General features: G+C 35.5%; 3 protein-coding genes across 3 annotated transcripts; all 3 read right to left on the bottom strand.

The window, feature by feature from the left end:
* Positions 1–2,523: 2,523 nt before the first annotated feature.
* s100w (S100 calcium binding protein W) lies at positions 2,524–5,136 on the bottom strand. The gene is made up of 4 exons (XM_077211272.1): positions 4,886–5,136; positions 3,980–4,152; positions 3,278–3,420; positions 2,524–2,934 (listed from the first exon to the last, which is right to left on the bottom strand). The coding sequence occupies exons 3-4, from the start codon at positions 3,416–3,418 to the stop codon at positions 2,755–2,757; spliced, it is 321 nt and encodes a 106-aa protein (XP_077067387.1). The 5' UTR covers positions 3,419–3,420; positions 3,980–4,152; positions 4,886–5,136; the 3' UTR covers positions 2,524–2,754.
* Positions 5,137–6,777: 1,641 nt separating this feature from the next.
* Positions 6,778–9,725, bottom strand: s100a10b (S100 calcium binding protein A10b). Its single transcript, XM_077211284.1, has 3 exons — positions 9,448–9,725; positions 8,738–8,883; positions 6,778–8,421 (listed from the first exon to the last, which is right to left on the bottom strand). The coding sequence occupies exons 2-3, from the start codon at positions 8,876–8,878 to the stop codon at positions 8,254–8,256; spliced, it is 309 nt and encodes a 102-aa protein (XP_077067399.1). The 5' UTR covers positions 8,879–8,883; positions 9,448–9,725; the 3' UTR covers positions 6,778–8,253.
* A 615-nt stretch (positions 9,726–10,340) lies between these two features.
* On the bottom strand, positions 10,341–17,158 carry krtcap2 (keratinocyte associated protein 2). Its single transcript, XM_077211246.1, has 5 exons — positions 17,010–17,158; positions 15,321–15,475; positions 15,135–15,198; positions 14,400–14,466; positions 10,341–12,614 (listed from the first exon to the last, which is right to left on the bottom strand). Exons 1-5 carry the CDS (start codon positions 17,011–17,013, stop codon positions 12,497–12,499), a joined length of 408 nt encoding a protein of 135 aa, XP_077067361.1. The 5' UTR covers positions 17,014–17,158; the 3' UTR covers positions 10,341–12,496.
* Positions 17,159–17,393: the final 235 nt, after the last annotated feature.

Below are 17,393 nucleotides of genomic sequence, written 5' to 3'. Positions count from 1 at the left end.
GTCCAAAATCGAATAATTCCTTATTATATAGTATGCGAAAAACAGTACGTTAAAACACGTTAGAGCGAGCGGCCAAGTTACTTACATGGTTCAAATGATAAACCATGTTTGAGGTCGATGGATAAGTGAATGTTTGGATGTCCTGCATGACATAGACTGCTGTAACAAGGACCCACAGTTAACTATATGCCGCTCACGGACTGCATGACTTTGCCACTTCCTGTGGAGTTTTTTTTTTTAAAGTGACAGCAACTAAAATATTGATCGTCTAAGCCTCTTCTCGTCATCTAATGTTTAATCGACTATTAGGGGGGCATTTCACATAGATTTTTCTTTTCTCTGTGCAGAACATGTTGTAACGTTTTGGTATAGCCTATTCATACACCAATGTGAGAAAATAATTCGTAGCAGTTGGCTGAAACCGGTTCAAACCTGCTCCTGAAACACACCCAGGCCTTCTAAAACTGCTATTACGTAACAATCTATTATCTTGCTCTCTTTGACTGTTATATTGGGAATTTGATTATTGATTTATTTTGTATTACAGTCCTAAATTCCATCTTGGGTCTGTAAGTGTGACATAACTGACTGATGGCCTGACAACAATCAGCTGAGCTGGATTGCCTATAATCAAAATGGGTGAGTTATTTGCCTTTGCATTGCAGCAGAAGTGTGAATTTGAATAAGTCAATGAGATACTTCAAACAAAGCACACCTCTGTTTGATCTAGGCCTTTATGAAATGCATGCATGGTAGGGTAGGTTAATTGTGTTTGTGCATATGTGTGTTTTTAATGGATTTAATTAAAATATAGCATATATTTAATGTAAATAAGAAAGATTTAAATTCTGACTCTTTCAGAAAGATTTTTAAATGACTTTTTAATAGGGTAGGCCTACTTTACCTAAAACATTTTGTGAGATTTGTTTTTTTTAAGGCTACTGCACATTCACAGGATGACAGCATTTGTAAAAAGGAGGTGTGACAGAATCATTTGTGCCAAATAATGTTCCAAACCGATTCTCCTATTAGAACACATTTGCATGCATGTTTGCATGGAGCAAGTAGGTCAACTGCCATTGAGTACAAAAAGTCCAATTAGAAGGAAAAAAACAATATTTGTTGCATTCTTATAACATTTTTATATACACTCAAAAGTATTTATTGATGAACTGAAATGAGTAAACTCAACTAAGTTTGCAGCAGACCCCTATGGCCAGCTTCGACTCCTCCCCAACATATTCCGGTGTGATGTATCCCAGTCTTCAAGCAGAACAAACTGGATGAAATATTCTGAATGATACCAATCCACAATCTGACTTGAGATGCAGCCTGGAATTACACCATATGTTGGTTCATTTGGCCAGATGAGAACTGGTCCCTAGATTGAGCCTGCTTTCTCAAGTTTTTACTCATTGGTTACTCTGTGACATTTCTGTCACAGATGGAGTTTGGGTTCCTTGCTGTCACCTTTGGCTTGCTTAGTGTAAACACTTAATATTCAGCAATATTTTTGTCTTGGATGCACTGACACTATTGGATAAGAACTGAGCTGGACGACAACATCACTGTTTTCTACATAGCTGCTTTATATCTGAACTGAACTGTTTGTTTACACATTTGATGATCTTTATTGACTGAACTGTCTTTTTAGGGCTCTTTTACAGCAGAGTTGAACTGTTTTCATCACTCATTATTTTTCTGTTGATGCCTGTGAAGATGCTTTGAAAGAGTTTGTATTGTGTAAAGCTCTATATAGGCCTAAATTAAGGTGACTTGACTTAAACTTAAGGCCCATTCACACCAAGAACGATAACTATAAAGATATCATTCTGTTTATTCTAAGCGCGTGCTTGTCTGTCACTTTAAATGCTTACGCTCATTACAGCAGAATGGATTCTGATTTGCTGTCTATGTTTTTATGGTTCAGATTGATTCAATCATTCTGAAAAGGATTCCAACAATATTGTTTCTCTGTGCTGTTATCGTTATAGCTGTGGTGTGAACTCTGCTATTCTTTAATACTGTGAATACTTTTTAGAACTATTTATAGCTATCGTCCTTGGTGTTAACGGACCTACTGTACATGTCCAAATAACTTGATTCAATCAAGTTTATCCTGATTTGAGTAGAGCTAACATGTTTCCATCATGCAGAACCACTGTTAATGATTCAGTCGTGTGTCTGAGTGTAGGATGAATTGGTTCATTCGGGTTAATTGTCCCAATTTTGTCCAAATGTTTTTTTTCACAAGAAGCATAACATGCAATAACTGACATAAATTATATATGTAATTTACCCCCCAAAATGTGATATAATGTATAACTAATATAAATATTATTTTAGCCCTCCCAACATACACAAATAATTTAATATTAAAATATAACATGCATTCATTGATTTAAAGTTATTTTGAGCAATTTAAAAAATAATTAGCCTACGTGATATAATAAATGCAATTGGTATATATTATGTCATTGAAAATGAGAACTAAATGAGAAAAAAGTGAGAAGTACACATGAATGATCACAAGAGGGTTTTATTAGTGTCCACAGAACTATAAATTACACTTTTGCAAAATGTATATAAGTAGACACTGTTAATTAGAGAGGTCATAACACCATTTCTGTATTGTGTCATACTGTCTTACACCATATAAAATTGTTGGCAACATAAAAAAATGCATTGTGAGACACTGAGAGGTACTTTGGGACCTTGTAGGAGGCATGTGAGAAAAGTGTGTGAAGGACTTGTTCACTTGTCCTGACCCCCTTTGCCCCTCCCTCTGCTCTTTTCCTTGCCGTGCTTCTTCATATAGTAGGCCCTGGCTAGACCAGAAATACACTGACTGAATTCACGGAAGTTCACTTCTCCATCATGGTTCTTATCCAGTTCTTCCATCGCCTCCTTAATATTCTCGGGATCCACTTTATCCTGAGACAGACATAGAGGGAGGAATGTCAATCCTGTTACTTGCATCCCACTCATAGCTGCAAAAACAAATGATGAAGGGCAGCATTGCATGAGATCCTAAAAAGTATGTTAGCAAAGGAATGAGAGCAGGAATGAAGAGCAAGAATATTTTTGAGTTTCCATCGTGCAATTTGGGTAAACGCTTCTCATGCCAGGTTGCCATAATAAGCCTTTACTGCACAGTAATTGCACAACATTATGCAATGGATTTGTTGCAACATGTTGGAGGTGTTCACTTCCCCCAACCAATGACTATCTTTCTCAAAACATTTTCTTTTTTTTTATGCATACCTCTCATTCTAACCTTAAATTCAGGACTGGTGAGTTGGGCTTTAATAAGCTGTCCAAGTTCAGCATTACTGAGCTGGGACTTCTTCTCGTCTGTTCCTGCATACTCCTCAAACACCTCCACTATGGCCACGATGGCTTTCTCCAGCTTAGTCATTTCTATAAGAAAGAGATTCATGAAGTTCTAAAGCCAGTCAGAACCTCTTCATGCACATGGATCATCCTAAAGTCACCATAAAGAAGGTATATGGCCAATGCAAAGCAAACAATACATTTATATTTGCTGTAAGACATACCCACACAATGATGGTCTGTAACTGAGGAATGAAATTTTAGCTGCATTGTTAAAAAAAGGGTCTGAATGAAATGAGATTTTGAAGAATGTTTTTGTCAGTACACTAATAGTCAGTGGGTTCCAAAATGTTGCTTTATTTTGGACCCAATTGACTTTCATTGTACGGACAAACATAATTGACATAAATTCACATAATTTAAAAAATCTCCTCTTCCGTGTTCCACAGAAGAAAGAATTTCATGCAGTTTGGAATGACATGATGGTGAGTAAATAATTACAGAACTTGAATGATATATCCCTTTGAATAAAACTTGCTATAAATTTCTCTAGACTGTTTCTAAAATCTTCTTTTGTTCTGCCCTGTTTTTGTATCTCTATTTCCTGATTTTTGCACTTTCTCTCTTCTTATTGTCTTGCACTTACCTCAGTGTTGTGGTTCCAGAGAAGTTATGCAGATGTTTTGTTGGAGTAAATCGTCTGCTGCTTTTAAAGCACAGATTTTACTCTCCACAACACAATCGCACACAGTGGCAGGAATGATTCATTCTTGGGCTATGTTCGTAGCACACCCAATCCAGTCTGAGTCGTCTCATGCTCTGTAAAACAATACACTGTTACACTTTTTAGATTAAAATATGATATTCTGCTGTGTTTTACCATGGTTATGCAATTTGATTATAGTAAATAAACAAAAAAACAATGTATTGGGGATTTCCCAAGTTAGACTGCATGGGGAATCTGAGTCACACTACAGGGCATGAGTGACTCTTTCGCTCTTTTGGGTGTTGCCCATTGTCCTTCCTTCCACGAAGAAAATTGTGAAAGCCTGAACTAACTGGTCTCATGCACCCTGAACGCCATAGTTACATGTATTTTTCTGAAGTGACTGCATGCCCTTTCTTTAACCATTCTTTTAATAATGTTTCATCTTCAACATTTAGGAAAAAGCTGAAAGACTCATTGTGTAGCTATGACGTTGTTGTTTATATTTTCGTGGAGGCTTGAATCACAAGCTTCAAAAGAAAGCTTCATATTTGCAGTAAACAGAGACACACTTATCCTCTCTAAATCTAGTCTTCAGACTTCAAAGAATGCCTGATATTTGCAAAATGGTCATTTTTAAAGGAGACTATATAAATGCGTTATCCCTAGTACACAGAAACGCTAACAATAATGAAGCCATCTGCAGACAATAATGCATGCAATGGTGCACAAAACCATACTAGACAGTGACTACTCATCTTTATGCTCTGTTGTGGAGCAACAGGATTTTTCAGTATTTCCCTTAAGCTTTTTCTACATGACATAAATACAAAGACACTGACTCACCCTCCAGTGTTGTAATATAGTCTACTTGGAGACCGAAGAAGTATACAGCCAGATAAACAGACACACCCTTTCTAATTAACTTAACCAAACATATTTATCATATATCTTCCATTATTGATCATCACAGAATCTTTTTTATATATTTGCATAACATAACCAAGATGGTAACACCAACAGCAAAGTAAATGCCGGTGAATGTAAACCCCAGCGAAATCTTTACCTCTAACCTCTGAGAAAGACCTTTAGGCTGTGGAGTATTAAAAATAAGGGTGTGTGCTTTTAAGTGTGCTCTATTTAATTATCTTTTGTTCAGTGCAGGTTCTTCTACATTGTAAGGTAAGCATGACCTCAAGTGTTTAAATATTGCACAAACACACCTTAGCAAATATGCACACACAAAAAAAGGAGCATTATAGGAGCCATTATATATGTATAGGTGCCATAGCCATGAGGATTTGATTCGAGAGATCATGAGCTCTACAGAAAAACTAGGTCACTCTTTATTTTAGTGACCGTGTGTAACAGGGACCTTGTTACATGTACTTACTGTATAACAGTAAATTATGCATACATTAATAACATAAATATAACATAAACTAACATTTCTATTCCTAACCCTAATAAGTTGAAGCTACTCAGTAGCTACTAGAATTTGTAATTGCACTCTAACACGTCTTAAAATAGTTTAACAAAAAATGATAATAGCCTACTATTGGGGCCTAATAAAGTAAAAAAGTAAAATAAAGTAATCATTGGTGTCACTTTATCAGACATAACACAAATGTGTTTGTTAGCATGTCAGTTTTAAAATAATCCATTCAACAAAACAGCGGTCTAAATTTAACCTACAGACATGTTTGATATTATCTGTGAAGAAGAAAAAATAATTGTTGGGTTACTTGTCTACAAGACAGAGAAATATAAAAGTAGGAGAGAAAAGGAAGAGCAAGTTGATGGAAGAACTCATGACGTGTGGAATACTGCTGACATCTAGTGATCACCTTCCTGAACTATAACTATAACTGCGCCACGAAAGTTATGAAAGCGAGGCTGTGATAGACTTTCAGTGTTTTCAGTGGCATCCGCTGTAAGAAGCTAAAGCTCAGAGGTCGCTTATAATTTTACACAGCTAATATTGTCTGGGTTTTTTTTTGGTCTACTGATTATTTTTTTTTGTGGAAAGATAATGCTGTGTTTCGCCAGCAGAACATGCCAAAAACACAACACCAGTACACTGACTGAAGAGATGTAGCCTACGTCAATCCCTCACACAACCTTGCTTTCATTCCCATTAACAAATATGGCGCTGCTGTGAATAAGGTCTATATGGTCACATGACAGACATTAGACACTTTAATTCCCCTTTTACAAGAATTAAAATTAAACAAAAGTGTCTTTGTACCATTCAGTTTGTTTGTGCATCATGTAATATTATGTATTATATCAACTATTATAAATATGTGCATAATAATGGTAAAAATAATTGTAGTTGTATTGCATTGATATACTGATTATAGTTATACTGAAGATCTATAGGTAGGTATTTTTGTATTTTAAGTCCAGACAAATCATACGGAGGAAAAAACAAACAAAAAAACACACTGGCTCCCATGATGACCTCATGTGGCTGACACACCCTTAAGAGTCATTCTGGTTGCAAGGCAACGTGACTGTTTACACGGATTTCAAACACACACCCACACACATTGTCGGTGGTTCCCCGTCTATGGTGGTTCCTGAGGGGGAGGGGGCACATTTTAAAACCAAAAAAATAGTTTGAATCAAAAGATCCTAAAGTATATTTTATTATATAAAATGAATTTAGGTGTAGGTTTTCTACAATAAACGCCAGCTTGCAAGCACTCTGCAAAACAAAAAAAAACAGCCAAGTATGATGGTCCACAGATCACACATTAATGATTTATTATGAGATTCATTAATGTCATTACAGGGTTGCATTAAATATTGATATGCCTGTGGTTCAAAGTTAAATCTGTGTTTGGTGTTTACTGAATGTCTGATGTGTAAACAGAGGATTATCTATTCAAAATAGAAAGCACTCAGAAACAACATATATAATTTTTCATATTCTTGGTAATATTTTAGTTATAAAAACTAATTTCAGGGCAATAAAATGTATTTATCTAATTAGGTTATATCTTTATATATTTTAAATGTTTATATATTAGGCAATGATGTATCATCTGATTTATGTATCAGACTGATGTATCATACTGTAGGCGTAAGTGGATTGGTAGAGATCTTTGTGATATCACTCATTGTTACTATGTTAGACAATGAGAATCCCATTATTTATGGAACTTTTAAAGGAAGCGTGGATAGATAATAAAGACAGTCTGTGAATTAGTTGCTCTTTAAACATTCACAAAGTCACTGTTGAAGTCTGTGATTGACTCTTTTATGAAAATGATGTTTCCCCCAGTCTGGTTGCTCTTAAGGATTGGCATTCCTGTGTTGTGTTGTGTTGTTGTAATTATGCCATTTGTGTGTCTATTAGAATTTCAGTCATTTCTGGGAAAGGCAACGGTTGTTTTGTAGCTCTTCTGTCACCATGTTAAGCCTCAGAAAACAGAATGCAAAACAGAAACATACAAAAACTATAACATTTTTAAAATTATTTCCAAAATAAATAAATATGCTGTATGTTGGGACATAATCATGCCTACAGAAAGTGTAACAGAGCTCACAAGTAATTTAAAATTACAAGCCTTGTGCTTGTGTAAAGAGAATTTAATGCTGATATATCTAATCAAATATTTAAAATCATGGCGAAATGTGCATATAAAGGACAAAAATTTAACCGTTTTTATCCTTATTATATAAATATTCATTCAAGAAAAAGTTCTCAGGCATAGTTCTGGTAAATATTCTGTGTTAAGATTGCATTTGATACTCTCAAACTCAAAGATGTTTTTAAGTTCCAATGTGTCTGCACCCTTAATAAAGGGCATTTTTCATTTTCTTTTGAAAATGTCTCCAAGAGTCTCATTAGAATAACGTCTGATATGATATCCTAATAATTTTGCAAAGTATTTTGGAATCCAGCCCAGAACAGTATGAGGCAAAAGGGGGAAAAAAACAATCTGGAAAATCATTGAGTGTTTATTTCCATGGTGGAACTTACAGGACTTTTGAGAATATATTTTGTGCCCAATGCTGACACTTATAAAAACTTAGAGTAAATTTGAACATCACTGGTCAAAAATGAAAAAAATCATCTTTTGAAAACATACATACAGTGTAACTAATAGGCTAACAACTTCAAGGCATGTGGCTGAAAGTGAAAAAACATATTAACAAAATGACGAAACAGAAAAACAGGCTTTTTTGCCCTCATGTTTGGCTATTTAATTCTTTTTGACCCCAGCTGCCTGCTTATGCGTCTGGTAGATCTGTTCGCAGGCAATGGAGAGGCCCACCACAAGAGACACAAACTCTTCAAAATTCACCTCTCCATCTCCATTAGAGTCCAGATCCCTCATAATCCTGTCAACGGCAGCAGGATCCTTCTGAGTCTAGGAGACACAAAAGATAAATGTTTGCAATATAATAAGTAGGTTTCCAAAGATTTTGGAAAAAGAGTTAGAAATGAAGAAGATCTGAATGATTCGGTATGGATTTCAGAGGCCCCTTGCTCAGGGCCCTCCTTAGGGCGGTGCAACCGGTGTGACCGTACCAGGCCCCGCACTTGAGGGGAACGGACCGGGGGGCTCTTCCACGCCCCGTGCTTGGTACGGCCCTGTCGTGCTATACCGGCCCTATTCATTACAGTGCCCAAGCCAATGTTTAAAGTTGTCCCGCCTTGGGTGTATGATAGATGGAAATGTGTACCTTCAGAAAGCTAGACAGCTCTTTCTCCATCAGCAGTTTGAGCTCTTTGCGACTCAGGGATGCTTTGCTACCCTCTGTGTCGGCATAACGGTGAAACACCATGATCAGAGTCTCCATTGCTCTCTCCAGATCAGACGGCATTTTGACTGTTTACAGTGAGATATAATGTATTAGTTTTTGTGTCTCATCCCTTAATCAAGCTGGATATTATGCAAACAGCCACTGTCCTCCTCCCATTGAGCAGATTGGGAAACAGAAGTGGATTTTTCCATTTGGAAATAAGCCAAAGTGTGAGTAATGCCCACCAGATGTCATGCCAAATAGATGCATTAAAAAAAGAGGCATTTATTATTAGAAGGCCTTTATCCTCAAGCAATTGTTTAAAGTATTTCAGAATTAATAAGTTATTTTGAACTTTTAATATAGCCTACCTATAAAAACGTTTAGATTACAAGTAACACTGACGGCCATAAAATCTGTGCATACACGCGCGCGCGCGCGCACACACACACACACACCATTTAAAAAGTGCAGTTCGTATTTCAAAGTTATTTATTACATCACTTAACAAGTAGAGGAACTTTACAATACTAAGGTAAAAACTTTTAAAAAGCGCTGTCAGTAAGTAAAAACTTAAGTAAAACAATGTTGTACTATGCCTTTATTTAAATGTCAACTTGTTCCAGAATAGTAAAAGTTTGCGTACTTACGTTGATACAAGGCAGAGCGTCACCTGAAGATGAAAGAATGTACTGAATGTCCTGTGCAAGAGTTGGTCAAGCAGAGCAGGAATTTATACCGGGGCTCCGCCCGAATGAAGAGTGTGAGGTTGGGTGGGAACTGTAAATGTTAACTGTTTAGGGCTTCACGTTACAGAAAACGATGACGGGTTTACAGTACAAACGCGAATGAATGTAAGCATGTGTATGTAAATTAATTTAATAGTGCTCCCGTTAAAGATTTATGAACGAAGAATTCAACTCAAATCAACTCCGACGGAACAAAACACACCTTAAATCAGTCACGCATGAAACCAGTTAGACCATCGAAGGTTTTAGCAAACCACCCTTGTGAAAAAGAAGTGTGCTTACTTGTAGTGTAGCCTACTTCAAATCTTATATTTTAAAATGTACTTGCAGATAATATTATATTATTAAAATAAAAGACCACTAAGAGAGTAGACTTTCAGTGCACTTTGAAATAATTGAAAATCAAACGTTTTTCATTTAAGGTACATAATATTGTTGAAATCTTTTTTTTTAATCTTTTGTAGTGCTTTAAATAAGTATTCTTAGTTTGATGTGCTGACTAACACATTACAGCATATGTAAACTTGATTATGATTTTAGTGTGTTTTTTTAAAAATTGTTTAATTACAAATGTGTAATTAAAAATGCATGTAAATACCAGAATGCTTATTTAAATGTGTACATCATATTTAAATGACAATATAATTATCAAATTACATATAAAGATGTATGCAAGTCCTATAAGAGGCTAAAAAAACACTCTTAAGTTAAACTAATTTAATATAAATGTAATAAAACGTTTTCACTTAATTTCAAATAACAAGCAATTAAGTGTTCTAAAACATTACATTCCGTTTGCACTTTGCAGTATATTCCTTTATTTCCGTACTCTTTTTAAAAGTATGCAAGGTGTACTCCTTTTTCACAAGGACAGATTGTTTTTAAGCAGAAAAACACTGTTGCCATCACTATTGCATTTTGCACCAGTGGAATTTATTTTTATAAATGTGTGTGCTACTTTATGGTCAGTACATTCCTATGCATGTTGAACGAATGTTCAGTATGGGTCCGTATGTTTTCACAAGGAGGACCAGCCCTTTCATTCCTATCCACCATTTCCTAAGTGTGTGACTCAAAAACTTTCACAATGCTTCTCGTCTGACACAACACAACATTTCTGACTCTCCACTTTGAACAAATGTTAGAATTGGATACTTGGCAGGGCATTATTTTTAAGGGTAGGGCCGCCGTTTTTGGCAAAGATAAGACATGGCCTGTTTCAATATGCACAGGAGGCATGAAGGGATGTCTGCAGCACACAGGAAGTGCCTTTAAAGGGGTAGTTCACCCAAAAAAGAAAATTCAGTCATCATGTACTCACCCTAAAGTTGTTCCAAACCTGTATGAATTTATTTATTCTGCTGAACACAAAAGATATTTTGAAGAAACAGTTGATGAGCCCCATTGACTTCCATAATATTTTTTTCCCATTTGGAAGTCAATGGGCTGTTTGGTTACCCATATTCTTCTAAATATCTTCTTTTGTGTTCAGCAGAAAGAAATTCATACAGGTTTGGAACAACTTGAGGGTGAGTAAATAATGCTAGAACTGTCATCTTTGGGTGAACTATCAGACACTGTTATACATTGAATCACTTTGGAAACTAAATTGAATATTTATTAGTATAGGACATGAGAAAAGGGGAAGACAGAGAACGGTCATGGGTGGATGACACATGGTGTTTTGAGTAAGCGCGATTGTTTTTGTCATAGTAACCATGTTGAATTCTTTGCACATCTCTGGAGGTTTTTTGTCTCTACAATTCTCTCGTTACATTCCTTTCAAGCTAGGGCACGACGTTTTTTAAGTGGTCTGACTGGCAGTTTTTTCCACAAAGGGCTAAAACAGATAAACATCTATGCATTAATGCTATAAAGAAGCTACATGAAGAGGAGAAAACATTAACTTTCACAACTACAGCATTAGTCCCTCCAGAAAAGACATAAATCGATATGGAAAATACCTAAACTAGTTACTGAACTAGTTTTTTGTCCTTCTGAATATAAAACGCTCATATAGCCTGGGAGAACCATTTCGGCAGAGTTTCACTACTGCTGTGGGCTATACGGTTTTAATTTGAAATGCATTACAAATATTTGGGTGAGCTTCAACATGTGGTAGAGTCACATTAATTCCATGCTAATTTGAAGCTTATCTGTGGTTTGAGCTTTAAGGACTGAATAGGTTAAATACAGTCGAAAGATGACAATGACTGAGTTTTTTGTGTGGAGTCAGTAGCAGGACTGACTGAGTCAGCTGAGAGTCCCAGGATGCAATGTGAGGCCTTAGGCAGGAAACCAGCACTGTTTAGCATACACAAAGGGTGGAGGACACTGAAATCACTTGGCAGGTTAGTCATCTGGAGTCTAACAACTCACTGCAATAATAATAATTCCTAAATCAACTGGTTTTCATATGGTCTGTTACAGAAAATTCACATTAAAGTCACAATGAAACTTTTCTTCCAAACTGTGGACTTGGTTTGATCCATCAGTTGATTGAATGAAATTAATATGAGCTTATTTAAGAAAACGTCAGGTTTAAGTGGACTAGATGACTGGAGAAGTCCAACATAAGTCACTAGGGCGAAGTCTGCCATTTCACCGGAAAAAAAATACAAGGTACATATGCATTAATTAATCGTTCAAAATAAGATCAATAAGGTGCATTTAGAAAATAGAATGAGTGAATTTTCATTTTGTGCCGGCTAAAACAGGAAAACAAGAGCTCTCTGAAGGGCCATTGATTCTTTTATCAACTTTTAATAATAAACCCCTTAAACAAAAACAATCTGGTAAACAGAACCAAAAACCATACATCTATGGTATGACAAGGTGTTAGTTATTTTTCAGTGTGGATGGAATGGATAATAAAAGTCTGCTTTTGGCAAACACATCAGATTTCGTAGCTTTAGTATACAGCGGCGTGGTGGCTGATGTCATAAGTGCTTCAGTTCTTCCTTTTGCCCTTGCTGGTGAGTTTGGCAGGAGCTGGAGCAGGTGCTGCCTGGTAAAGAGCTGCTGACACTTTGTTGATGTAGTACAGTGCGATGACAGAGAAGATCAGGCTATATTGGAGAGAACAGAGAAAGAAAGAACAAATGAACAGTGTTGAATGAGGTATATTTGACCAATTCGACAGGTAGCCTATAAAAGTCAAGTGGGTTGTCAACAATGTTTTTTGTTTTTAAAAACTGTGGGATGAGTCAAGTTTTTTATGTGTAAATCGATTACCACAACAAGAAGAGAAGCTCGCACACATAATAGTCGAAGCTTTCTTACAAAAAATACTTTATTTAGAGGCCAAATGCGAAGTCCAAACGTTTTAGATTCACAACATCATCAGTGTTTATGGCACTGATGATGTTGTGAATCTAAAACGTTATATATATATATATATATATATATATATATATATATATAATTTATTGAACATATATATATATATATATATATATAAATAAATAAAATGTTCAATAAATAAAAATTCAATCCCCTTAATTTTTTATATTTTATGTTGCTGACGACTTAAACTACTTTAAATTACTTTTTTTCACATAAATCTACACTCCATACACCATAATGACAAGGCAAAAAACTGATTTGTGACAAATTAAACCTTAACTGCAAATTTATTAAAAATAAACTGAAATAATTACATTGCATAAGTATTCATACCCTTTTCTGGGACACTTGAAAGTTATCTCAGGAGCATTCCAATTGCGCTTGTAGATGTTAAATTCAAATGGGTATGATTTGGAAAGGCACACACCTTCAAATAAAAGGTCTAACAGCTGAAAATGCATACCAGAGCAAAAACTAAGCTATGAGGTCAAAAGAACTGCCTGTAGAGCTCAGAGACTCTAGAGCTCAGGGATTGTGTCAAGAAATAGATCTGGGGGGAAAAATCTGCTGCATTTATAGGTTCACAAAAGCATGTAACCTCCATAATCCTTAATAGAAGAAGTTTGAAACAACCAGGAGTCAGGGGTTCTAGAGCTGGCCTCTTTGCCAAACTGAGCAATTAATGAACAAGGGCCTTGGTAAGAGTGGTGACCATAGCTTCATGGTCATATATGGAGATGGGAGAAATTTCCAGCAGGACAAACATCACTGCAACACTCCACCGATCTGGGCTTTATGGCAGATATGAGTGGCCAGACTCAATCCTCTCCTCAGTGAAGACACATGAGAAAACACTTTTTTCTCAGACTGTGAGAATCAATTCTCTGGTCTAATGAACCTCAGTTTCCAGCATCATGTATGGAGGAAAACAGGCACTGCTCATCACCTGCACGATCCCATCCCAACCAACTCTGCAACTGTGAATGTCCTTGAGTGGCCCAGCCAGAGCTTGGGCTTGAACCCAATCATCCATCTCTGGAGAAACCTGAAAATGTCTGTCCCCCGACAGACCCCATCCTACCTGACAGAGCTTGAGAGGATCTGAGGAGAAGAATGGCAGAACATTGCCAGCAATTGCAAATACAGTTGTGCAAAGCTTGTCACATCATACTCCAAAAGACTTGAGGCTGTAAAAGTGCTTTAAGTAATGAGTTAAGGGTTTAAATACTTGTAAAATGTACTTATTTTCAGTTTAAATTAAGCAGAAATTATACAAAGAAAATTATATAAATATATATTAAATACATATATAAACAAAGAAATTATTCAATTAATTTCATATTTTACAGTTACACAAAATAATAATACAAGAAAGTTTTCATAATCATCAAGAAATAGTGCAACATTATCCAAAACAACACTTCAAAGGAATAACCCCAGCAAAAAAAAAAAAAAAGAAAACCGAAGGAGAAAATCAAAAACTTTTAAACGTTTTAAAAGTAACTCACCACGTTGTCACGCACACACGATGCACCAAACCAGACGCAAACAGAGAGAGGCACAGGCACACGAGAACTAAGACAGAGATTAAATATTTTTCAGGTAAGTACATATATTCAATCTTCATTAAAATCGTTCAGATTTTAATTCAATCTGATTACATTCATCTATCAAAATGTGTATTTGTACATTATTAAAATCTTTTAATTTACACTGCTGTAAGTTTGTGAAATTTTTTCATTTATTTGATCGTAAAAGCAGTAATATTGTGAAACATTATTAGAGTTTCAAAATAACTGTTTTGTTAATTTAATATATTTTAAGATGTAATTTATTCCTGTGATTGTAAAGCAGAAATCACTGCTCCAGTCTTCAGTGTCACATGATCCTTCAGAAATCTTTCTAATATGCTGATTTGCTGCTCAATACACATTTCTTATTATCAATGTAGATAACAGTTGTGCTTTTGTATTTTTGTGGTAACTGTGACTTTTCAGTATACTTTGATGAATAGAAAGTTCAAAAGAACAGTATTTAATTGAAATAAATTTATTTATGGCCTTTACTGTAAAGAAGTCTTTACTGTCACTTTTAAATAATTTAATGCATCCTTGCTGAAACAATTTTTTAAAACTTTTTAATGGTAGTGTTAGTTTCTTCATTCATTTGAACTTTCTGCAAGTGAGGAGGAGGATACACCAGACAATAGCAGTATTTAACATAAGGTTAAGTCATTCACTTACTCTCTGGGAAGATTTTGGCTTGGAAGCCTTTCCCGAAGACAAGGTTCTCCAGGTTATTGAAAGCCTGTTATTGCAGGTTAAGAACTAACAACGAAAACAGAAAAGCCAACTGAGAAAAAAAATTATATTAAGCCTTAAGGTTAGACAAACTACAACTGTATGCATGACAAAGCAGCAGAAGGATACTGTAAGAGAGCAGACAAACAGCACAGACCCCAGGAAGCCCCCCAGGATGGTCAGCCACTCTGAAGAGCCCAGCTGCCGACTGAACATCTGCATCCCTGCAAACACCAGCACGGACAGCAGACTGGACAACACCAGGGATGTACTTGTGTTCACCGCTATCGAGAGAGAGAGAGAGAGAGAGAGAGAGAGAGAGAGAGAGAGAGAGAGAGAGACTTGACTTTAACAATCCTTTAATTAAAATTTTTCGTTAAAAGAAGTTACATAATTACATAAAACCTACACAAAATATCCACCACACTATTTCATAACAATAAATAATACAAAAAATACCACATATATACATACATTTTTTTTCTCTCCCTCTCCACAGTTTAAAAATAGGAAAAAAGAAAAAAAAAGAAAAAAACCCAACTCAATCTTTGAGGGAAAAAAGAAAACAACCAAAAACACACCTAGATATAAATTTGCAGAGAACCATCAATGCAAATTTCACATCAACATTTTTATACTCCCCAAGTGTAGTTAAATGATTCCACGTCTTTAATCAGTTGATAGTACGCATATTCCACCTTTAACTTTGATTTGATGTAACCCTTTAAAATAGCCACTGCATCAGTTGACCCCACACCATTTAATTTACCATATTGGCCTGCCCAAACAAAAAGAAGAGAGAGAGAGAGAGAGAGAGAGAGAGAGAGAGAGAGAGAGAGAGAGAGAGAGAGAGAGAGAGAGAGAGAGAGAGAGAGAGAGACCAAGGGCAAAAAATCTAAGAATAATATGACCAGTAATAGTACTAATATTATTACTTTATTATTTATTAGTCAGTATTCGGTATTATACTGATAAATACTATTTAAATAATTTTATTAAAAAATGTATAATTTTTAAAATAAAGCTGTTAAATTGACGCAAGGGAAAAAATCATTCTCTGAAATGAATTGTAATTGAATATATTAAGAAAGAATTAAGAACATGTACGCGTACAGTTCTTGACGTATTAGTCTATTTGGTTCCGCGAAGGGCTAGTGTTTATTACGGAAGAGTTCATTTGGGAACGAGGGAACACTCAGATTTATAAACATTTTGTAATCTATTCATTTACAGACAAGAAACGTTATATTACGTAGAGAAATCCAAAAAAATCATAAACGTAAAGGGAAAAGCGTACTATGGATCTATTATGAAGCAGGTAAATGTGCTAGAATTTGGACACGTCAGTGTACGCTCTTTAAAACGTTCCGTGTGGAAACAATCAGAGAGGCTAAAATGTTCAACTAAGTTACCGTTTTGCTTTTTTTTTAAATAGTAAGCGCACACTGAATTAAGTTATTGTTATTATTCCTCTTTCGTCTTTTCTAAAAAATACTATGCCGATGACAATTGAAAACGTATGAGATGTTTAGCAATGGTTAGCGGTGAGCTAAACACCATTCATACTTTACATTTTTTCTTATTCTTTTTTCGAAACACAAAGGGGTGAAAAAACCCAATTCAACTTATTGTTAATGTTCACAAAGCGATTTAAATGAGGAGCTGCAGTAGGCTCCTATTTTGCGTTTAAAGGCTAAAAACTTTTAACGAGACCACCCGAGTATTATCTGTCCCTTTTTATGATCATGCGTGCAAAATAACAGACAGAACAGTTCAAATTTCAACGTTTGAAATAGTTAATGTAAAAGCTAAGCTTACCCATATTGGACAGCAATAAGGTAAAGACACAGGTTTAACTCCTCTCTGTTCAGTCTCGGGGCCAGCAGAGCAAAGATGACGCGCTGCTAACGTCTAAAAACTGTGCCAAGTGCAAATTCCCCTGCACTAACCCTACAGCTCCATCTAGTGGACAGAAGCGTGCAGCACATTCACCGCCATATTAAATTATATTATATTATATTATATTATATCAAATATTATACTATATTATATTATATTATATAATATTATATTAAATATTATATTATATCATATTAAATATTGTATTATATTATATTATATTATATTATATTTATACCATAGCATAGACTGTAATACCACCCAAGCGGCGGCTCTCATGCATGCTCAGCTCAGCAGCCATGC

The sequence above is a fragment of the Siphateles boraxobius genome, unplaced genomic scaffold (assembly GCF_051911475.1).
Source record: "Siphateles boraxobius isolate OS27281-9 unplaced genomic scaffold, OSU_SipBor_1 12, whole genome shotgun sequence".
Classification (NCBI taxonomy): domain Eukaryota; kingdom Metazoa; phylum Chordata; class Actinopteri; order Cypriniformes; family Leuciscidae; genus Siphateles; species Siphateles boraxobius.
Note: the sequence above shows the minus strand (reverse complement) of the source record. Positions and strands in the feature narration are given on the sequence as shown.